The 14,426-nt window shown below is 42.9% G+C and overlaps 1 protein-coding gene across 8 annotated transcripts in view; it reads right to left on the reverse strand.

The window, feature by feature from the left end:
- SFI1 (SFI1 centrin binding protein) overlaps nucleotides 1-14,394 on the reverse strand; it is a 31,998-nt gene extending 17,604 nt beyond the window's left edge. The window contains exons 1-11 of one of the 8 annotated variants that reach the window (XM_055705188.1): nucleotides 14,265-14,394; nucleotides 12,415-12,468; nucleotides 11,802-11,999; nucleotides 8,694-8,873; nucleotides 7,586-7,657; nucleotides 5,248-5,355; nucleotides 4,844-4,938; nucleotides 3,128-3,245; nucleotides 2,752-2,854; nucleotides 1,161-1,317; nucleotides 251-412 (exon numbers count right to left, since the gene is read on the reverse strand). In XM_055705188.1, the coding sequence (XP_055561163.1) occupies nucleotides 251-412; nucleotides 1,161-1,317; nucleotides 2,752-2,854; nucleotides 3,128-3,245; nucleotides 4,844-4,938; nucleotides 5,248-5,355; nucleotides 7,586-7,657; nucleotides 8,694-8,873; nucleotides 11,802-11,821 (1,015 nt within the window). In that variant the 5' untranslated portion in view covers nucleotides 11,822-11,999; nucleotides 12,415-12,468; nucleotides 14,265-14,394. Of the gene's footprint in view, nucleotides 1-250; nucleotides 413-1,160; nucleotides 1,318-2,751; nucleotides 2,855-3,127; nucleotides 3,246-4,843; nucleotides 4,939-5,247; nucleotides 5,356-7,585; nucleotides 7,658-8,693; nucleotides 8,874-11,801; nucleotides 12,000-12,373; nucleotides 12,711-14,264 lie in introns of those variants that run through there. The other 7 variants (XM_055705202.1, XR_008731412.1, XM_055705211.1 and 4 more) reach the window with 7 other exon arrangements.
- Between the last annotated feature and the right edge of the window lie 32 nt (nucleotides 14,395-14,426).

Consider the following 14,426-nt stretch of genomic DNA (forward strand, 5'->3'; position numbering starts at 1 on the left):
CGCTGCTAAATAAGGAATTCCTTCCCAACCTTAAATTATCTTCTGCAGGCTCTTAGCTGTCAACAGGCTAGCATCCATAATTGCAACAGCTTTATTAATTGTTAGTATGGCCTTACATAGGCCTTTCTAATGATAAGATGTTTGTTGTCACCCACACCACTGCACAACATTCCTGCTTATTAATCAGGTCTTTCCCCTGCAGGAACACTTCTAACCTGTCCCTGCCAGGGACTAAACACAGACTGGATACAATGCTTCCAGTGTGCAAAGACTCTCCGTAAGGCAATCCTTGCTGCTAGCTTTTCCATGTCCTTTCGGTGTGCACGCAGTCTTCTCCTGCATTCCCATGACAGCCGCCAATCAGAGAAATACTGCCAGACTATCCTGCTTCGGTAATGCTCTTGGGCCAGCGCTAGGAAACAAACACACAAATTACTCACAATTTGTTCTGTTCTGGGCTCATTTATATCAGATGAGGCCATGACATTTAAGCCACTGGATGTGAAGTGACAGAAACTTTAACACTGAAAAATGGTAGTAGGAATTCACAGTAATGCTCAGCTATGGCCTATATTCTTCCTACTGATCACAAAGGCAGTTTTAAAGCAGTAACATACTGTACAGACTTAAAGGGAAGTTAAGACACTGTGTCACTCGTTCAACATACGCAAGCTTGCTAACATTTCAGCATATTCCTATTACCAGTTCCCAGATATCCAAGATGGATTCTTTTCCACTACCACTGATCAACAGGCAATTCACACAAATGTCTGAACTCATTCTAGTAACTCCAAGGGAAGAAACAAAAGAACTCGTGTAATAATCTTCACCATCCGGTGAGTTGTGATTTGTCTGACTATGAAGAAAATCCACACACAGATTGACTGATAATAGTCCTGAATACATTCTTCTCACAGATACCTCAGTCAGAATATAATATGCAACATGCAAGTTTTCATCGATGGAACTATATTTTCTTTTGAATCATACGTAAGGCAGGTCATCTTCCCTTAGCTAGCCAGGCTTGTAACAGTGTACAGGCCAAGCTGCATCTCTTCATATGTGACCAAGTAGAAACACTGCAGCATCTCCTAGAATAGAAATTTAAAAAAATCACTGTGCCCTAAGGGGTTGAGCCCTGTTCTCCCATTTTCACTCACCATTCTGAAGTTTCTTTGCTCTGTGGAAGTTTAAGTATCCCAGCCATGCTTCCATGCATCTCTTCAGTTCACAGTGCTGACGGTGAGTTACTGCCCTAGTCTCCTTCTGCTTGTCACGCTGGCTGTATAAATACAGCTCTCGCCACTGCAACCAAGCCTGACAGAACAAATGATGAGGGAGGTCAGTAAAGAGGAAAAAAACCAGACAAGATTAGGGAAACAGGACAAAGAAGAGAAGAGGAAGAACACACAGGCAATAAGAAATTCCACATGAGATCTGAAAGTGAAAGCCATGAGCAAAGAGGTTCCTCCTCACAAGGGGGAAAAAATACCAACTGACGAAACCAAACAAATGCCAAAGGAATGTCAGCATAGGAAAGGTGAAAGACAAATAATGCTGATATCAAATGTCCTTTTTCCTTTTTTTTTTTGGTACTTTCGCACTTTTTCCATTACAAGGCCAAAATAATACTTTTTGAACAAGAAGCCTTCTTTCAGACAGAGTATCTTCATACAAAAGAGAATCACATCTTGAGATGATTAAAAATTCCCAAATCACGAGTTAGCTCGTTGGTAGAACACTGGCCTCAAACAGGCAGTGTTGCCATCTTACAGCACAAGCTAAATTAAATGCCATCACCTGTTTTAACAAAATGGACAAAAAGCTACAGTTCCACCGAATGTTTTCACTTCAGCTAAGATGAACAATTTACCAAAGGAGCTGACAACCTCTCAACAATATGAAATGCTGGATTGTAGTTTCTTACCCCAAAATGGAGTTAAACACACTCACAGAAATTCATTAGGACATAAGAAATGTTGTCTTACAAAGAGGCACAGTGCTATCAAACAGCTGACCAGTGCTATCTTGTCTCCTAACAGGACAGTGGATTGGGCCTCTGTGGAGTTCAGCATTCTAGAGAGCTGGATACAACTACCCTTCATGCCCTGCTCAAAATACCACAGCTGCAAACTCACACACCTGTTTTCTTTTACCTCTTATTTACCCATGGTGAGTTTCTCTGGCAGAGAGCACTCTGTTACTTTCACTATCATCAGGCATTCTATAAGACAGTAATAATTCCTTTGGACAGTCTGCTTCCTAGCAAAAGTTAAGACATGGATCCAGTTTGCTTTGCCTAGATTTCTTGTAAATGTTTCCTGTAAAACAACTGTTTTGACCTTTTCCATAGAATCACAGAATATGTCAAGTTGGAAGGCACCCCTGAGAGATCAGACTCCCTGCTTGTCACAGGACTACTTAAAACTAAATTATATGACTAACAGCGTTGTGCAGACACTCCTTGAACTCTGACAGGCTTGGTGCCGTGACCACTTCCATGGGGTGCCTGTTCCAGTGATCAACCACCCTCTCAGCAGTGAAGAACCTTTTCCTGATGTCCAACCTGATCTTCCCCTAATGTAGCTTCATTCCATTTTCTCATGTCCTAATACATTCTTCCATCCTAAGTACTGCAATTTGTGAAGCAAATGAGCGTAAGACCTATTTTTTATTAATCTGCCACCTTAGTCACATGTGCATGTAACTTAAACATTAGAAATATTAGTAGCTGAAGCTCCTGGGACTTACTCGAAATTGCAGACTCTGGGCCCAATGCTGCAGAGCCAAAATATTCATTTTATGCCCAGTGCATTTCTGGTAGTGCCGTCTTCTCCACACTGCCCACGATATGCTGCCAAAACAATGTTACAGACATGTTCAAACACAGTTTCCGTAGTCTGATGGCCTAAGAAAACACCCTCCTCTCACTGGAAAAAGGTATTAAAAACAATCTTTTAAGCCCATGTCTATGGGCATACCAGAGGAATTCAGACACACATACACACGTCAGAAAGGAAAAAAAAAAAAAAAAAAAAAAAGAACATGGGACAAAGATAACAGAATGCCGCTAAAAACCATGAGCTTAGGGTCAGTGCCTCTGTGCCTGTTTCCACTCCATTCTTACCGCAAGCAGCTTCTTTCCCTGAATGCCAGCGCCACAGACTGCATCCCATGTTTTGTCCTTTGAACACCAACATAGACCAGCCAGTGTTGCCAGGTCCTGAGCAACTTTTGCTTCTTTGCTGTGCACAACAAAAAAAATTACAGCATCTTAACTTCACGCAAGAACCTGGCATTTTTTAACCACTCAGTACCACCACCTGTCCCCCACCTCCAGTCCCCTCAACCCGCAGTGACACCTCGTGGGAAACCCTGAAACAACAGCCGCCACAGCTGCAGCCGCGACCATCCACCCTGGCTGAGGGTGTCACACTGACAAGAATCTGAAACGCTGACAGCATCATGCCACTTGTTCAGACCAGCGTGAATTATCAGACAATGGCATTGCTTTGTCTTCAGTGCTTACAGGGTATATCACTCTGTAACAATATCCAGCGTAACCACCTTATTGGGTAAGAATTACAGGATTTTCTTTCATTCCGTTTAAAAACCCCAAAAGTTCATGAGGTTCAGCAGCAGCTTTTCAAGAGTTATTCTCTATTAAAAGCAGAGAAATCAACCAGAAACAAGTCAAGTTTATTTAGCAGGCTGGTCATGCAGCTAAAAGCAGAAGTGGTGTCACAAATTCCAGTTTACCACTTTATGCAGTGCACTGCACTTTCTCCTCACAACAGTCTGGCTTGTCAGAACTGACACTATTGAAGCAAAGTTATTAGAAAAAACATCATCAATTTTATGCTGCTCCACACTTCCACTAAAATAAAACCTTTTTCTTTTAAACACAAATTTCCTTGTGAACTGGTGAATCAAGTATTAACCCACCTTAAAACAGGTCACTTTTCTATTTTTTTGCCTAAGTAACACACAGCTGCTTCTCTTAAGTATTCTGGCCTCACTCAGTAAGAAAGGAAACCTAGACAGCCTATCCATTTGTTTCCAAAGGTGCCAGTCTATGTAATATTCTGAGGCTACGTTCATATAAAAAAAAGAGAGAGTTAACTTATTTTGCAAATCAGCACAGAACAAAACCACGCTATCATCTTTAAAAGAGGGGTCATCCTCCCCTTCTGGGAAACATACTCCCTGAAACCAAAGGAAGTTGGAACCAATACAGGCAACTTCATCAGGAGGACAAATCCATTGCAGAACAAAAATTAAGACAATATACACAACAAGACAAAGTACACTTCGAAAGCTTGGGCTTCTTTTCAGTTGCAAGACACAAGATGGAAGGAATAGTGAATACAAATAAAATATGTGCAGTTAATACCACAATAAATCATTATCTCATTTTAACAGCCATAGTTGGTAAAGAATTCCAATAACATATTCTATCAAAAAAAAAAATATATTTGAACACATATTGTGATAAAGTAAAAAAAAAACGAAACAGATCAACCAACACATCAAACAAACCACCACCCCCAACCAAACCACCCCTTCAAAAACAAACACCACAATCCAGAGCAGATGGAGAGGCCCTTAAGCTTATTCACTGGGATCCCTAAATAACTATATAGCTACACAGTAGTGCATCAAACGGAAAACCCCTGCCAGCTTTAGACAGACAACCATCTGTACCTAAAAGCATGACACTTCTGTAGGGTGGGGGAGAGGTCAACGTGCAAATATGTACAAAGGACAGAGATTCTGTGCAAATATTTCCCATGGAAACTCCCATCTCAATATAAGCCCAAATAAAAGTAGTTACTTCACTTACCATGAGACTCTGCAACACAGTATTTGCTCCTCTTTCCTTGTTGCCGGCACACATAGGCTCTCCAAGCCTTGAATATCAAATTATACAGTAAATGCCTGAAAAATTAAGAAAGGTGCCATTCAGTAAAATAGCTACCAAGGCCTAGAGGTAGGATTCTTTCAAGTTCAGTTCCACTCTAAAGATATGTTGGATAAAAAATTTTTTACTTCATCCTAAGACAACAGCAAGCAAATATTAAAAAAAAGGGGGAAGAAAAATATGAAAATAAGCGATGAAGACATTGCTCTTGGCCTAGAGGTCCTGTTGATATTACTTGCTTACTGGTATTAAGAACTCCTTCAGAACCTAAAGAAAATTTCTCATACTTTTATATACGCACAATAATAGGAAGTAATTTCACAAACCTGTAATGGCTGTCTGCCCTGAGGCTGAGCTTCCTTTCCCTGCAAACAGTCCACCACTCCTTCCACTCTCCAAAAGTTTTTTGAAGAATCTTCTGGTCATACAAGCATCTAAACAGTCAAAAGATTTGGACATGCGAGACTTCATACAGGTTAGGTTTCCAGGTGGACCACAAATCAGTTTTAATGAAGATTATGCTACCTCTTTTCCAGTCTTGTCTGATTAGCCTAACAGCATCTAATTGCATTTAAAAACCACTAACCAACTATGATGCTTTATTCCAAGACTCCGTGAAGTATGACAAGAAGCAATCACCTTACTGACTATAAACACTTCACATAATGTCAAGGAAGGAAAGACAGATGTTGTTAACGGACTTGCCAAATCCCAAAGTGACAGCTGACTTTAAACCTATGAATAACTCACATCTTTCATCCTCAGTTCTGTGTTTTACTCAAACAGCACAGCTGATAATGATACATGTATTTTCCTTGCTAATTTTTTCTTTGTTATTTTAACAGAAAATGTTTTCTGTATAGAAAAAATACAAAAGCTACTTCAGATTTTATAATGCTTTGATATTTCCATTGTGTTCTTAGAAACAGCATGCTGATTTGAAGTCATGCCAGATTTAAAATCTTCCCAAAGAACACTTAAATAGGCTTAAGAACTCCTTCAGCTAGTTGTACATCATCTACACTAATAACAAAGCTGTTCATCTGCTCATGTACCTTCTCCATCCAATGGATGCTAAGCCATGCACAAAATAGATTCACAAATCACGTATGACCTTCAAATTCTTTAACCTCAGTAGAACAGTCTCTGCTTTTACACTCATATTTAATTATCACATACCTGACCAGGTAATAAGTGATGCCACTTTTCAACTGAATTGTGAAGAACTAAAATTTCAAATATAGGAAGGTCTACATGAGGGAATTGGGCTTTTGATCTCCTAATTAAAAAGGATGGTCATAATCTATTATTTCAAGCAAATAACTTTTCTTTTCCATTTTAAAATATTCTCTCAAACATTTTTCCATGTGTTCAAGATGACCTGGGTAGCAGCCTAAGAACCAGAAACATCAGCTAGAGTACGAATACTTTCAAAAAATTTCTCATCTCTTTGTGTTTGTGAAGGACAGAAGGAAAATAGAAGGACCCATGAAAACAAACAAAAAGCACACAAGCCCAGATGCACAACCTTTAATCACAACTATCCCACTAGCTTAATGAAATTGGTCACGTCTAATAACAACAGGATTAGGCCCAGAATCCCTAGAGGTCCCTCAGTGAAACCATATGAATCCTCTCACAAGTGGCAATTCATAGCTACCTACCCCAAGCCAAGTTGCTAAGTCATTCCAAGCACTCACGCAGAAAAGGAAAAAAAAAAAAGAAAAAGAAAAAAGAAATGAACTATACATTTTTTTCTGAATTTGGTGCATTAACAGAACATTGCAAATAAAAGCTACAGAGAACTGGGGACTCTTAAATCTAAAAAGGCAATTATTATGTTCCTTGCTGAATGTATTTCCATTCATGCTCCTAAAAAAAATAAAATAATCATTGTCCTGAATTTACACACAGCCAAAGTAATACAAATTCAGTATATGGGACAGCAAGAACAGTAAGGTTCACATGACAACTTCCATTTACCAACTAAGGCAGACAGTCAGAATATATTTGATACAGTACAATGAAACTGGATAACCACGGTCCTGATCTTATTCTGACTGTAACAAAGGCAGGTCTTCCCACTGGGAACTGCTTCAGTTCCCATGGGTGTGGTCAAACAAAAAACAACATGCAAATTAAAGCAAAACAAGAAAAGGGTATCTAAGTTGGTTTCTCAGTAGCTGACAGAACACTGACAACAGAAACTAATTACCTGCCACAGGTATTTCAAAGTCAGACAGATACAAAGCATATATAGATAAATGTTAAGAACCACAGTGCAAACAGTAAAATAAACTGATTTTCAAGATATACATATATATAAATTCAACAAATTGTTAAATTTAAAGCAGGTATCACAATCATACCCCATCATTTATATGCACATACAGCTCAACTTCAAGGCAACCACAATGCTCATGAATTTAGTGAAAGTTTAACCACGATTATTAAAAACAAACAAAAAGCAGAAGCAAGAAAGGTATTCTAAGGAAACCTTCAAGCAATCTCAAAAGACATCCAAACATTTTCTTGGCTACCAGTGCTCTTTTAGCCCAACGATACAGCACTAAATCATACTAAAAAAAAAAACCAAAAAACCAACAAAAACCCAAACCCCACAACCCACAATACCCCCCCCTTGATTTCTGTCATTTTATCTACCTCGCTCTGGAAGGGAGAATTTGTCCAAATGTCTTTTTTGCCCACAGACAGAAGAATTTCCTTGCTAGATATCTGGAATATAAGGAAAGGTTAGTTGCCTTTGTATTCTTCCTCTGTTAATCCCCAGGCAGCAGTAAAAACAGGAACATCTATGCCAGTGTAATGAAACTACGGATCTGGTTTTCAGAGATCAATGCATATAAGAAATATTTACACCATGAAAGTAGCACCTTTAAGAGGACTATTCAGCAAGCATAAAGAGAGGCTCAAGCATCACTGCAAGACTTGAACTGCAAACCAAGGCAGCTAAAATGTCTTCCAGGCAGCCCACTTACACCCTGTGATGTGTGTAATGAGCAGGCTGGTGATTAACTGGGGAGCCTTTTTGTGATTTCGAAGCAGTAACATCACTCCCCCTGAAGTCAACCAGCTGAGTCAGACTTGCTTCCAGACTACTTGAGCCAATTTAATGTTTACCCTGCCTGAAACCAGCAGATCTTCCTTCTGCTTACCTCCCTCCACAGCAACTCTGCTTTTCAGCAAGCTTTTCCTAGTACCAGTTCAACTCGGATTGTGATACAAACACCCTTCCCCCCCCCCCTTTTTTTTTTCTAAAGGATTTAAGAGTTAATTGCCACACAGAAGGCCCCACTAAGCACCAAAGACATCATAAGGTAATTAAAACACATTTGAACAGGGCCTCCATCTTCCAGCAAGTCTGAGTTGCTAGATCAGCTCCCCTTGTTCAACAAATATTAAGCTTTTAATCTCTGAACAATTATCATCCCATCTTTCTCAAGATTCCCTTCAACAAACTGAAGTAAAGAAACACAAGAGGAGGGCAAGACTAAATCATTATACCTGGAAGCCCCCACCAAAACACACTGTGAAATAGCCATTCTTTAATTCTACATTAGAAAATCAAAGATGTAGGAAATCTGACTGTGCCAATGCATGTCTTCAAGTTACCCTAAGACATCTTCAGAACTGTCTGGCATGCCTGTGAATAAAACCCTTTGTCTTAGACTGCACTTGCACTACTAAAACCAGATTTCTTTCAGTCTGATCCCCCTACTCCATCCAGTGAAAACTGTTTGGTACTTATCACCTGATTTGGAATTCTTTTAACCTTTTTCTTTGATGCCAGGTGTACGCAACTTGATCCAGATTCTCATGACCTCTGTCCTGAAATTGATGTCTGTCAGGCTGGGGAGCAAGACATTGCCCACTTGCTTCCACTGGATGCCTAAGTAGTTGTTGGATTTCATGCACCTTCAGAGATTTTGAACTTAAAAGGAAAGAAGAAATGTTTTGTGTAAAACTACATGAACTGCAAAGAAGTGGCATTACTTCAATAAATTCATCTATAACAAAGGTATACATTCACATACAGAAGTTAACAGGTACAAAATGTTAACACACGTTTATTGACTCTTTATCAGGCATTTTTCACTACCTGGAATTCTAAAATCGTTTCCCCAAGACAAGCATGAAGACACATTTCAGTGCAATCATGTCACAGGCAATTCCCTTCTCCTCTGAAGCTGAAATGAAAAAGCACTAAAACACATTTGTGCGTCCCCTCCCGTGTGTGTCCATACAGTGTGCCTTTATGGAAAGGATTTAAACGTGGGTTTCTATCTTTTATTCTCCAACATATCAAGTATTCTGTCTACTGCTGAAAAATTCTCTTGAGGACCAGGGAACTGAAGCAAGAATTTCCCATTTTAACATGAAATGCACTTACGTACACAGTTCTTTTACAAAGAACTCTTTCCTAGTTTTACTCATATTTTAACTAAATGTGTTTCTTTAAAAAAACCTAAAAATCTTTTCCTGATTTTACATACTCATCATTAAAAAGTAAAATTATTTTTCCATCATAGTTTACTTTCACATGTAGATACGATCTGAAAAATAACAAGTATGCTCTTATGAATTTTGGGTATTTTGTCTCAGTAGTTTTCTGAAAACAAGAATGATGAAAAAAAAATATCTAACCAGATAAAACTAGCTGAACCAGTTGTATTAAAGCATCTTTCCCAAAACAAATACTGCCACCAACCTGAAAATTTGCACATTAGAACCACAAATACATTCCTGAACGCCATAATGGGCAACAGAAGAGGATAGTCTGAAGTCTCACCCTAATAATCACCTGAACAGAGCTAGGGAAAACATGGCTGCAGCCAGAAAAAAAATGTTGGTTCCACAAAGTTAATGGAACAATCCATACCATTAGTTTCAGGAGTACAGCTAAATAACTGCTCACAGAACTAACACCAATAAGGGGGGGGGGGGGGGGGGGGCAACCCAACAAAACCAAAACCCACCCACAAAAAAAATCTTTTAGGAAGAAATACTGTATTTTTTGCTTGTTCCACTAAGTTGCAAGGAGCTAAAACAAAGCTGATGAAACAAGACCTATATTCTGTGTGTGAAAGAAATTCTTGTTCTGTAAAATATTATTTGAATTTTTTCTGAAAGAGGTGGGCCCCATCAAGCAGACAAAATAATTCTGTTCACATCAAGATGTACACTTAAGGTAACTGGATGCACTTTTGAAGGAGTTTCAGGCACTTTTAAATTTATGCAAAATAGCTTTCAGCATGAGTTCGCATACATGTCTATTAGGGCCAATTCCTTTTAAAACCATCTAATCTGCTCCAACGGTAAACCTGGTCTGACCATATCCAGTGACAACATAAGGCAAAGTAGTCAAAAAAATCAAGCTTGGGTAGAACATGTAAAAGTTTTGTAGTAAAGTCTAAAGCATGTGAATACTTCATGATTTTCCAACATAAGTAATTTTTAACAGATTATTCCCAAATTCAGAACACTGGATGTGCTCCACATATTTAGTGATGACAGCCCACATCCACAAAAATTCATGGCAAGTAACCACGAAAAATAAGAGTCAAAGAGGGATCATTTCTCCCTTAGTGAAGTCAGGAAATAGAGGCATGGGAAGAGTAAGAGACTTAACACCATGCAATAAATCTGTGGTGGGGCCAACAACTATATCCAAATATCTTACATTTCAGTCTAATACCTCAAGTTCAAGAACATCTTTTTTATACTTGAATGTTATTGTTACAGATTTATTAATGGTTAGAATTAATTAACTTTATTTGATTTTCATTTTAATAGAAATATAGAGAAATAAGAAATATATTTTAATGAAACTAGTAGTTGCACAACAAAAGCTGCTATGAAATCCTCTGTACAGCCCTGTACCAAGGCCAAGAACTGAGTGCAACCGAATGAAACAACTTGTAGTTACCTGCCAAGAAATCGTGAACTTTATTAATTGATATAAAGAAATTGTATGGAATAGGGATAACTTAAGTGTAAATATATTTACTCAAAGAATGTAGGTATAGTAATTAGGTCATGTAACCATAGTTTGAAAGAAATAATGAAATAACTAATGAAAGAAGGAGTCTTTCTCTAACTTTCTCTAACAAGGGGCCTGTTTATAAGTTATCTAGAGGGAGCGACTAAAAGAAACAAGCCGAAGAAACAGATGGTCGACAAGGACATAAATTAGCTCAGACTGATAAGAACACTGCAAACTTACAAGACCATCACATACCAGCCAAAAGGTGAAAAGTACACCATGAGGAAGACCTACGGCCTTCCTCCCAAAGACCCCTGCCCACAATTCTTGGAAGAATTTGCACGAAGGACTGATAAGCAAATTAACATACAAAGTGAGAGTATGTCAATGATTTTCAGGGAATACGATGTTTATGCATGAATACTTAATGAATATGTATGAATAACTTATATATGAGGTGTATGATTTTGAAGCTTGGTGTGCATTGACCATGAGAGGACTCACTCACGCACCCGGCCGTCAATAAAGAAGTGTCTGCTTATCTACATCACATTGGTGTTGGTAAGTTTTTCATTCCGAGATTTCGGTAACATTATGATAATGTAAAACCCCATAAAGTTGTATTTCCTGATGGTTTTAGGGGTAGGGGTGGTGTGTGTGTTTGTTGGGATTTTTTGTTTTCTTTTTAAGAGTACTTCCCTAAAATAATGTTCTGTAATGTTGTTTCCTTAATAATATTCCATAGAGACTGATAAGCCCTCACATAAGAACAACTAAACTTTATTCTGTCTCACAGAATGCCCAAGATACCATAATTTTAAAAAAAACAAATTGCAGCTGAGGTCTTTAACAAGGTAGCATCTTACTATTGCTTACCTGCTTCTGGATTTCTCCATTTTGCTATAGTTCCAAGTCTGTAGCGAACACACGGACTCTCTGCACTGCAATGTTGTATACTAGCTTTGGACAATGCATAAATTGGTTCCTGTTATATGTGATGAATCCATCAAATGGATCTATGCTAAACGCAGTCTGTGTCTTGATAAACAATCACAGGAACTCCACTCAGTCGACCTGCATACAAACAGCATAATGTAATTCTAGATGTTTAATGTGAAAAGCACCTGTCTGCACATGACCTTGCTGACCTGGATGATACCGGGCTAACATAACCTATTGGTAATAAAGTCATAACTGTTTGAATCCTAAGGTGGTAACTATGCCTACCTAAATAAAACTGTGCTAGAAAGATGCCATAAAAAGGAAATTAGCCTAAGTTCCCCTATTTAGAAATAAATTAATAATCAAGATTGACAAAATTGGTACCTAATCAAACTGACTCCTTTTCACCTTTTTTAACTACTAAGCTTCTCTCCCTTCATAAGCACAAGGAAATAAAGCAAGCAATTAATTCCAGCGGTATCTTCTGTATGTACAGAACCTCCCACCTGCCAAAGGTCTCAGGGAGAGGAAGACTCGGGGAAAGCACCTGGAATTACGAGCTGAAGTCTCCTCACAAGTGCGAGATCCAAACCGGACACTCCTGTAAGCAAGGTTTAAAGTGTAAAAAACAAAAAAACCAAGCCAAACTAAACGTACTGCAGTCTGAGTTTCCCTGCACGTAATGCCTTTCAGCAGAGAATTGCAATCTGAACACTCATTGTGCTTGTAGACAAACGCTGCGGGGCCACAGGCTGGTGCTCTGAGGCCCTGCCCTACGGCCTGGGGGCCAGGGCCGCCCCCCCGCCTCACAACGCGGGGTCCGGCCGCCCCGCTGAGGGCGGGAGGGCCCCGCCGCCTCCCGCCCGGCCCGGCCCGGCTGGGCCCCGGCAGACCGCCCGGGGCACCGGCCCTCGGGGCGGCCCCACAGCGCCTGACCGGCGCCGGAGAACAGCAGCAGGACCCCGGGAACTCTGCCCACCCCACCTCAGACGACGCCACCCCCCCAGCTGAGGCCGCGGCTCTCAGCGAGGCCCGCTCGCCGCCCGCCCGCCAAGCCCCGCCCACCGCCACCAAGAGGGCCAGGCGCGCTGCCCGCCCCCCTCGGCGTCGCCGCCACAGCGTCCCCCTGCGGCTCGGAGGGCTGCGGCGCGGCGGGAGTGCTGCCCGGGCCGGGGCTACGCGGAGCCCGTGCCTGCGGGCTGCCCGCCCGCCGGGACAGATGGGTACCGGCTTCAGGCACAAACGGCCGTCCCGGGCCGCGGGAACGGGGCTGCCTGTGCTCTGGTGCTGAACCGCGTGCGGGGGCAGAGCAACGAGCGCTTTGCCATTGCTGGGCCATCCGGCTCTGCCGCTGCCAGTACCCCGGGACCGGCGTCTGGGAAAACCATGCGCCTTTAGGAGCCAACAAAACTACTTCAGCTCGCAGTAGCGATGCGTGCGGAAGCTACTGCGAGACACACCGCTATGCCGGACCTTTCAGAGACAGTGCCCACAGCACCTGGCAAGGCCACTGGCTGCTACCGAGTCCTGCTGTGTACCTGTCTGAAAAGCCAACCTGCCAGGAGAAACCTCCCAACAGCGACAGTGCTGTCCCACTTACAACACAGCACTTTGTAATTTAAGAAAGGGGAGAAACGTTTCTGTTTTTCTTCTACAGGTAACTAGTTTTTAATGCAGGCAGAGGCTCACTGAAGGGCAGGGCAGGACCACTGCACCCCTGCTCCCAGCAGTGCTACCCCCAGGCCGCCACGGCCTCGGCGGGGACTTTGAGGTGGCAGGGCAGTGGGCACGGTAGGCGAACGCAGCCAGTCGCCCCGCTCTCTAAACAAATGCCTTAAACTGATTTCAAAACCGATGTCTGCTCCTTAAATTTATCAGGTGCCTTGGAGCAAGCGGTTCCACTGGCCACGGTACTGTGCGTCCCGCCAACTTCCATTTTGACACCAGACTGATAAACGGGCGTTTCAAATCACACCAGCCCGAGGGGGCAGCCTGCGAGGGGCACCGGCGTCTCACGCTGGGTGCCCGCTGGCACCTCAGCACGGCTGGCGGCAGCGGAGGCCCCGCCGGACCCCCCGCCGCGGGGCCAGGCCGCACAGGCGGCGACACCCGAGCCTCCCCTCAGCCGGGGAACGGCACCAGGCGGCAGGAGCCCGGCGGGCGCCCTAAGGGCGCTGTCAGCCGCCCGCCATCACCGCCAGGCCCGGCCTGAAGCGCTGAGGGGGCCGCGCTCGCCCCGCCGCTTCCCGCCCTTCTCCCCGCCCGGCCCCGCCGCCCCCCGGTGCCCCGCCGCCGGCACATGGCGCGCACCGCGTCCCGGCGGCCGCCTCCCCCGCAGGGCTGCCCGCCCAGAGTGCCTGCGGGGCCCTCGGGGCACCCCGGCTTGCCCTCACCCACCGCGGCGCTCGCAGCGTGAGGCGACGGTCCGGCGGGCCCGCCCGCCACCGGGGACACACGGCCCGGGGAGGGGGGAGCGCGGCCCCGGCGCCGCTCCCGGTCAGGCGCCGCGCGGGGGAGCCCCGGTGCGCGCGCCCGCCGCCGCGCCTGCGCGCGGGCCAT

The sequence above is a fragment of the Falco cherrug genome, chromosome 1 (genome assembly GCF_023634085.1).
Source record: "Falco cherrug isolate bFalChe1 chromosome 1, bFalChe1.pri, whole genome shotgun sequence".
In the NCBI taxonomy this organism is placed as follows: domain Eukaryota; kingdom Metazoa; phylum Chordata; class Aves; order Falconiformes; family Falconidae; genus Falco; species Falco cherrug.